Source organism: Pteropus alecto, unplaced genomic scaffold (assembly GCF_000325575.1).
Source record: "Pteropus alecto unplaced genomic scaffold, ASM32557v1 scaffold57, whole genome shotgun sequence".
In the NCBI taxonomy this organism is placed as follows: Eukaryota; Metazoa; Chordata; class Mammalia; order Chiroptera; family Pteropodidae; genus Pteropus; species Pteropus alecto.
Window position 1 is genome coordinate 1,473,159 of NW_006442508.1, and position 9,400 is coordinate 1,482,558.

A 9,400-nucleotide genomic window follows, 5' to 3' on the forward strand; every position below is an offset into this window, starting at 1 on the left:
GCAGGAATGAAACTGTGGTATGGTTGATGCTTTAAGGGCCACACTCATTATCGAGTTGGTGATTTGTAGACTTTGGGAGCATGACAGTTGTGTCATAGAGTACTCCCTGTCCTCTTAAAGGCCTTATAATTATTGTGGTTTGTGGAGCTATCTTTCCACTGGACTTTTTGCAAATTGAACAGAGTGATTTTTATGATCCCGAGGCTTTTAAACCTAGAATTTGGTAAATAACTAATGCAGATATACCTTGGAGATATTGCAGGTTTGGTTCCAGACCTCTTCAATAAAGAGTATTGCAGTAAAGCAAGTTGCAATCTTTTTGCTGGTAGAGAATCTTGCCTTTAATTTGTAAAAAATGCAAAATCTGTGCAGTGCAATAAAATGAAATGCAATAAAAAAGAGGTATGCCTGTATTGGAATCAGTTTTCTGTTACCAGTCTTTGTAATCTAGGTCTTAGAATTCGTTAACACATGTCACTTCAAAAATATCTACGAAACCATCACTTGTCTGTACCTGTAATACCAAATATTTAAAATTTTAAGGCTGTTTTGTGAAATGTTTCCTTAAAAGAAATTTGTCTCTACTCTGAGAATTTGAGTTTAGAGAACTTTTGCCCTGTGGAAGAGAGATCAGTTTTCATTTTGTTTCAATTTGAGGAAAAGAGCATTGATGATATAGTTTTGTCAAAACCAAGCACAAGGCAGGAGAAGCACAGGACATTTGGAGTCAAAGCTTCTGGAGTCAAATCTGTGATGTGGGTCCATGTCTTTCCCATCACATGATTGTTTTCTCTCTCACCTTAAGCCCTGGTTTTCAAGTTTAATGGGAACTTTAAAGTTGATCCGGGGTGGACTTTGAGCATTAATAAGCCTTACTGGTACTTTTCCTTTGAAACTTTCATTTTGAGCTTTTGCCTTTTGGATATTAATGACCTTCCTCCTTTTCAGGATGCCGCCAAGGTCTGCAGAGAATTCACTGAGCGTGAGCAAGGGGAAGTTCGCTTTTCTGCTGTGGCTCTCTGTAAGGCTGCCTAATGTTATGTGGGAAGGGATTAAGCTTTGTTCCCCTCTTCCCTTCACCATGAAAATATATCCCTACCAATGCAGTCTTAAAATGCTTCAGTACTTGTAGAACACAGCTGTTCTTTGGTTCTGCAGATACGCTCTTACCCCCAGCCACACCCAAGCGCAAGCAGATAGCAGAGCTCAGCTGTCAATTGAGCAAAGTTCAGTGTATGCTTCAGATGGCGAAGCATTTCCCCCATTGTATGTCTTGTACCTCAATAGCTAATGGCTACTTTGGTTTGTGTCTGTAACTTAAGGCCTTGGATGTGGTGTCAGTTGTCCTTAGAAGGAATAAAACTTTTCTGCTGATAAAAGTTAAGCCTAAACTGGTTTTTATTTTCAATTTTACCTTCTCTCCAATGTATCTTCAGTTATTTTGATAGTAATATGTCTCCCATATAAGTAACTCATACAGCAAAGATAAAATTACCATAAAAATATTTAGTGTCTCTAGATTTTTTTCTATACATTCATGTGTACCTGTAGACTTTTAAAAAAATTTGTGGAACAATTTTAGATTTATAGAAAAATCGAGAAGATACTAGAGTTCCCATAAACCCTTCATCCATTTCTCCTATTGTTACATTAGTGTGATGTGTTTGTTATAATTAATGAAAAATATATTACTATTGACAAGTCCATAACTTATTCAAATTCCCTTAATTTGATGTCCTCTTCTACCATATTACATTTATTTGTCATGTCTCAGTTTCCTCTTGACTGAGATAATTTCTCAGGCTTTCCATGTTTTGGATGACCTCAACAGTTTTGAGGGGTACTGATCAAGTAATTGCATCAAGTAGAATGCCCCTCTATTGGGATTTGTCTAATGCTTTTCTCATAATTAGTCTAGGGTTATGGGTTTTGGAGGAGGAAGACCACAGAGGTAAAGTGCCATTTTCATCATATATAAAGGGTACATATTAGTGACGTGATTCACCTTGATCACATGGCTGAGGGGATGTTTGTTAAATTTCTCTACTATAAAGCTGCTTTTCCCACCACACCTTTGCTCATTGGGAGGTTGTCTATGCACAGCCCACACTCCAGGGAGTTGAATTTTGCTCTATTTCTTTGTGAGTAGAGTATCTCTGAATTATTTGCAATTCTTTTGCAAGGGAGATTTGTCTCATTTGCTGTTTATTCAATCATTTATATTAGTATGAACTCATGGATATTTTATATCCTGGGTTATAATCCAATACAACATTTTGTTGCTCAAATTGTTCCTTTCAGTAGCTCCTGTGTCCATTCGACATACCCCAATCAATGCAGGTTTTGTTTTGTTTTGTTTCCAGCAATTCTTTGCTTTATGGAAATTTAAAAAAAATATATCTTTTCCATTTGTTGTTAAGCCTTTCTATTTTGTGGATAAGTACACATATAATGTATAGGCTTGCATTAAAAATTACCATTCGTTCTCAACATTTGATATTTTAACAGGTCCTTTCTAGTTAACAGGAATTAAGAGCAGTGAGAAAGGGATCCCATGTTTCTCCCTGCTCTTACTGTGATTGTCATGGAAGAGCTTTATCATCCTGTTGTCAGCAGTCCAGATAACTTTGGTTTCAGCCGTCTTAAAGTTTTGAGCTCAGATTAGGTGATAGTACCTGTGATTCCAGCTTCTAGGTGAAGGATATATTGGATCCTAGGAGGAAAGTAATAACTACTGTTAACATTCTTTTTATTTGGAAAACTAAATACATAGTGATTCAGTTGATTCTAATTGCTTAGAGTTGAAGCTAGAGGAGTGCATTTTCAGTTCTAACTTGGTGTATAACTTCTATACAATTACTTTGAAGATTGACTTTGGGGAAAGGATAAAACAAGGCCTCTTTCTTCTAATAGGAGCTGGTAAAACGATTGATTTTGGCATCAGAAATACAGTGACATTTAGGGGTTTAGTTTATAAGACTTTATACTTTATGTGTAAGAAGCATATTTATTATACATCTTCCAAACTCATACTGTATCTTGCCACACCATGGAAGGTTACACAATAGCCGATGTCTGTGGGTGATCATCAGCGAGAGGTGCAGAGAAATTTCAGTTTTACTGAGGAAATGGGCACAGAGTTTTGGGTAACATGCCCAGGTTCTCACTGTTAATAACTAGGAAACCAGGACATAGATCATGGACTGACTTCCTAAAGGTAGCTAGCCTAGGTTGGGATTAAACTTGTCTTTGACCTCCACTTCTGCCTCTCAGTAACTGAGCAAAGGAATAACCCTCTCCCACATCTTCATTTATGTTAAAATAGACACAACAGGTGAAGATGTCTGGGAAGGGCCTGGCTTCTAGAAGGTTAGATCTAGTACCAATATCTTTCCCACTGTTCTTGTAAGGCCTCAGCCATGTACAGTCCAGTACCCCCTGGACTTGTGCAACTCAGAGGTCCTTGTTTCCCCAACAAGTCCTCTTCACTGACATCTTGGATTTATCAAAGATCTATGTCCAGTTGCTTATTCTTTAAAATGTTACTCGTCTTTTGCAGTGAAGGTGATTTTGCAGTGCTTTGAACAGGCAAAGCCACCTGATGCTAAGGATCCTCCCTTTTTAACCACAGTGTCCAATTGAGAAGTCTAGTTTTACATCTATTTAGTATAATACTTGGTCTGTCCTATAGACCCAAGAACATGGGAAAATGTTCACTCATGAAACTAGTGAGATAGTTTTGTAAAATGTGTATACATATGTGTCTAGAAAAGACAGGGCCATAATAGCTAAATGTTTACTATATTCTAAGCTGAACTTAACATATGAAACTGATATTCCCATTTTTCAGATAGAAAACTAAGGCACAATGAAGCTCAAGCAACTTGCCTATGGTTATGGCTAGTTAAGGATGTTGCTGAGTTTCAAACCCAAATGGACTGGCTGTAAGAGCCCACAATAATGATTATTGCTGGGCAGAGGTGGACCTAACTTATGTTGAACAAAGTTTAAGCTTTAAGGCCCCACACTTTAATGGCCCCTTCCAACATCCTGACTTGTGTGTCCTTTTGAAATTTGCTATTTCTCGAAAAAATGGGTCTGCTCTTGTCTCTGAGCATTGAGATTATAAGTGATTTTAATTTTATATATTCTCATTTTCTAAGCTTTCCAAAATTACTGTATTACTTTTATAATAAAGTATAAGTTTTTCACCTAGGACTGAGAATTCTATAATTAGCTCCTGCTGGTTAATTCTAGCTTACTTTTGAAGTTTCTTCAATTTATAACATAAGTCAGTGCAACTTCTATCTTTTATGGGTTTCATTCTCTTTCAACAGACTCCATTGTAAGGCTATTTTAGAACTTTAAATAATCATCTTTATGTTCTCTTAAGCCTCAACTTATTTGGAACATGTTCTTTTTCCTGCACACCCTACAATGTTAAATAATGATGTGCTAATTTGGCAGTTACTTCTTTTGTCCCTTGAATGATGTGATCTTATGAATTTATTTGTATAATAGCATTAAGTTATTCACCTGTTTGATTTTTTGGCTTGAAATTCACTAAGGAACAAGGTGTGGTTTGGCATAGCAGTTGAGAGGGCTGCTCTGAATGGCCTATGTAGTCAGGCTGTCTGGTACAATCCTGCAGAATGAGAATGATGAGGCCTCTCCTACAGGATTATGAGGATCAAGCTAAGATAAGGCACACAGAGCTTAGGATATAGTGAGCTCACCTTGAGTAATGTAAGTGTAAGTAGAGTTGAGGAATGTATGTGTGTCTGAATCTTAATGAACAGTGGAGGAGAAATAGAGAAGTCTCAGCAGAAGAAATAGTTTGGATAAAGTTCCTTCCTAGTACAAAACATCTGGATATGGACAATCAAAGTCACTTGATGTTTTCCTTTTCCCGGTCATGTTTGCAGTCAATATTCTTAACCTTATTCACAAACATGTTAGTGAATGTGTCTCCTAACTTACTTAGGAATCAGATACTTTCCATAGTGTTAATCATTCTCTAAAAGGCAGGATTTTAAAAAATATCTTATCTTAGCATGGTACATTTATCAAATCAATGAACTAACTTTGAATACATTATTATTAACAAAAGTTTATACTTTTTCATATTTCTTTAGTTTTTACCTAATCTCCTTTTTCTGTTCCAGAGTCCCATTTAGGATACCACATTACATGTGGTCATCATGTCTTATTAGACTCCTGTTGGCTGTGATTTATTAACTAACACCAATGATGTTAACCCAGCCTGCAGCTTTGGCTCCAGCTCCTGACAGCTCTGCTTGTCTGTGCTTTCCTGGGGCTATGCCTATCAGCTCCACGCCTTACCAGCTGGGTGCCTCAACCAACATAACTCTCTAAAGCCTGATTTCTTCATCTGTAAGTGGATTGAGTATCTGCCTTAAAGAGTTATTGTGAGACCCACATGAGAATATTTGTGAAGTTCTTAGGGATGTGCCTGAAACATAATATATACTATTGTTTTTGTTTTTATCATCATCTATCTTCTTTGCATTTCAAGGTACCTATGTGTCCTTTCCTGCTCACTGCAAAACCAGGCCTCATTTTCTGAGATAAGGTCCCATTTCCAAAACAACTTTTCCTAAAAGTTACCCTAATCCATGGCTCCCAGTCCATCAGTGCCTCTTTCTTTGTGAGAGGGGTACATTCTGATTCATATCAAGACATGAACAATATAAGTGTATTTACCTTGTTGGGGCCTGATTTTTAAGAAGCAAATCATGGCTTTAAAGTATAACTTTCTAAGGACAGAGAGGTGTTTTGAAAATGGAGAGTCATAGGGCTGTTTGCTTTGGTTGACATTAAGATATTTCTAGTCATTAGAGGCAACAACATTTAAATATCCAATATTTGGATATTTAAGTCCAAATTGAGTGGCTAACACCTGAATTCTCTATTTCACATCAAACAGTAATAGAAGATGAAAGCTTTATTCAAAACTATACTCATTGTGTCCATTAGGTGGCAGCATAGGAAAGCTTATGGCAATTTTGTAGCTAAGTAGATTTGAACGAAGTTGAACCAGAAAAGAAAAACCAGTAGTTATTGGGCGACTGTGGCCTTTTCTGGGCAAGATGGAAAAGTGTGATAGTACCTGGGCCTTCATTTTGACTCAATGTTTTGGACTGGTCTAACCAGTCCCAACATAGATTGACCAAAGTCAGACTTGTGAATTCCTTGTTAGCCTATTTATAATTTTGCCCTGGTTCTATTTTATCATAAAAATAGAAATAAACAGTAATAATTTCACATCACAAGTTTGTTAAATGAATGCTTCCTCTGCTGATGCTGAATTAGATATTGTCCCAAATATAATTGATTTGATACAATCAATTCTATATCCAGTAACACCTTGTTTTCAAATCCATTGTAACGTTAGAAAATAGTTTAATTAATTGTATAATATTAAATTAGTATATCAGCTCTTCAGGAAGACATTTTTCTCAACACTTCTGTTAAACAATGTTCATTTTATTTTTATGTAGTTTCATATAGACTTACTTGGTCTTTCCATTAGAAGAACTGGGTCTGATCCCAACACTGACATTAAAAACCTTTATGACATTGAAAAATTAATGACATTAAAATGATATTAGTTGGGTGATATTAGCCACTTTCATTTTTTTTTTTTTGGTCACAGTTTCCTCATCTTAGTTTTCTAATAAAAATCAAATAGACTCGAAGCTCACTAAAGTCCCTTCCATCCTTACGAGTTTATATACCACGAGGTCCACCAATCCTCTTCTTGGTCTTGGCTCTCGGTTCTTCAGGCCCCTTATTATAACCACGGTGTGGCAATGTTCTCTCTACTACCCTGAAAGAGAGTTCGTAGCCAATATAACCTACCTACAAATACACTTTTTAAAAGTCAACTTAAGGAAAATGTTTCAACATGTAAGTACAGGTGTTACTACAGTAGAAGACATAAAGTAGGGTGAGGCTTATACTTAAACATAAAATAACTGAGACAGTGACAACTGTACCTGCAGATGGATATGGGCGATGCATTGACAACTCAGATTCCGTGAGCAGCCTTGTTATCGGTCATGTGATATCCCCCAAATGGTGAAAAATCTTGATAAAGTCCCAAACAAAATAATTACATTCTTTCCCTTTGTTGCAGGAAGCTACACATGACAGGGGAAATTGGACGCTCAGACAACTTTATTGGGGGAGAATTTATTAGCCAGCAGAGCGTATAGAGCTTAACAACACCAAAGCACAAGCTCCCCTTGGTTAGATTTCTTACAGCTTATATATACTTGCAGTGTCCATGCAAGGAGTGTGTGATTCCTTTGTCTGAGGTTTCATGTACACCTCATGACTCAGGAAGGAGAGGGGGAGTTTCAGGTGGAGGCTGCAAGGGGGAAGGACCACTGGTCCTATCTATTTACAGATCATTTATCTTGTAGATATTGCAAGAGTTTCTAGAAGGCCATTTAAAGATCTATAGGGTATGGTTAATCTATAACCAGCTGAGTTGGTCATTTCTGCAAGCCCTTTCCTTTGCATTTTTCAGATGCCTCCTCTCCTCTCTTACCTTGATTTACCCACTTAGTACATTTATGGAAACTTCAGTGCAAAAACTGCAAAAATATATAGAAGTTCAGAAAGGTATACATAGATTTTTCATTGGCATGCTTACAGGGACATCAAAAGCTGTATAGCATGCAGCATAATTCCTCATTGTGTGAGGCTGTGGTCTCACAACCCAGCTCTGAACATTAAATGCCAGTGAAACCTACACCCCATCATTACAACAACAAAATATTTGCCACGAATTTCCAAAAATCCGTTAGGGATTGGTATCACCATCCTTGGCGATCACTTAGCTAGACTAGAGAAACTTTCCTAAGTAATTTGTCTCAGGCAGAATTCCAAACTGTCCCCAAGACTCTCAGCTCCTGGAATATGAACACCTTCCCCCATGCATTCAGTCCAATTCTAATCTAGATGCTGCTTTGAAGAGATTGTGCAGATATAATTAAGGTCTCAAATAAAGTAGCGTTAAGATAGAGATTATTCCCAGTCAGCCTGACCTAGTCCTTAAAAAGTACTAGGAATGTAGGCAGCCCCAGGAGCCAAGAGTGGGCCTCAGCTGACAGTCAGCAAAGACATGAGGATCTGAGTTCTAGAGCCACAGGGACCAAATTTGGCCAACAACCTGAAGGAACTTGGAAGCAGACTCTTCCTCAAGAGCCTCTAGAAAGAAACATGGCCAACACCTTAATTTCTGCTTTGTAAGACCCCTTGTAATACAACCCAGTCGTGCCATGTTGGACTTCTGACCTACAAAACTACACGCAAAGAAATGGGTGTTGATGTAAGCCTTTAAATTTGTGGTAAGTTTGTTATGCGGCAATAGAAAATTTACACATAATTTAATAAGGCAATGCACCATGTTTACTTAGTCACTGAATTTCTCATCATCTTCCATGAACCACCCATTTGCAGTCCCCATCACTGACCTCCGGTGGCTGCACCAGGAAGAAATCACATTGATCCTTCTCAGTTCCTTGCCCTCCCCACCTCCCTGTGTAGGAGGGTGTGAAGACCATACTGAAATTCCAGGAATGGACAACCCTTCCTTATTCTGCATCCTCCCTGGGATGTTTAAGGTCACTCTGGTTCCCTGGCCCAGACCTCAGCCTACATTTCCCTCAAGAACACATTCATAACTTTGCTTATGCTTTTCATCACAAGGCACCATGCTGGTGAAACATAAACAGGAAGGGTGATGTGTAACCTAAATCACTTACTAAAATCTGACCCACACATTTTACTCATTGCTGCAGAAGGTCTCATAAATCTCATTCGTATGAATGTGATTTAAAAAATAATGTTCTTAAAATGCATGGTACTGAAAATTTATGTTTTGTGTGTAGTGAAGAATTCCAGGGCTTCAGGTATGATCTGCTGCCTATTTTTCTCTTCTCTGTTGGGTCTATTTTTTCTGTAGCTCCTTCCTCCCCCAATTCTGCTCAGAAATGTCAGCAACAGAGCCACTTTATTCTGGAAGGTTCCCTTTTTTATTCTTTTCAAAAACATGGAAGCCACATTTGAGAGCTTTATAAATATTTTAACATTGAAAACCCATAAAGTCTTCTTTGGAATAAATAGAAAATAACAGTTAGTTCAGAAACCAGGCCTGGTTTTTCCACTTCATGTGCCTTTGCTTCTGTGGGTTGCCACAGGCCCATGTCCCTCCTTTAAAGACACGTGGTGGCAGTATAGAGCCATAAGTTCGTCATCATTTATGCAAAGTTGACTCATTTTAGGAATTTACCCTTGGGGTCTCTTCTGATAGTCTTGAGCCATCACAAAAAGGGCCCTCAAATATACATAACCCTCCATTCTTCCCTCC

The 9,400-nt window shown here is 37.8% G+C and overlaps 1 protein-coding gene across 3 annotated transcripts in view; it reads left to right on the top strand.

Annotated features, from left to right (window-relative positions):
- UCHL1 (ubiquitin C-terminal hydrolase L1) overlaps positions 1–1,379 on the top strand; it is an 11,178-nt gene extending 9,799 nt beyond the window's left edge. For all 3 annotated transcript variants that reach the window (XM_015597498.1, XM_025040295.1, XM_025040296.1), the window contains one exon: positions 949–1,379. In XM_015597498.1, coding sequence (XP_015452984.1) covers positions 949–1,035 — 87 coding nt within the window. In that variant the 3' untranslated portion in view covers positions 1,036–1,379. The remainder of the gene's footprint in view (positions 1–948) is intronic.
- Positions 1,380–9,400: the final 8,021 nt, after the last annotated feature.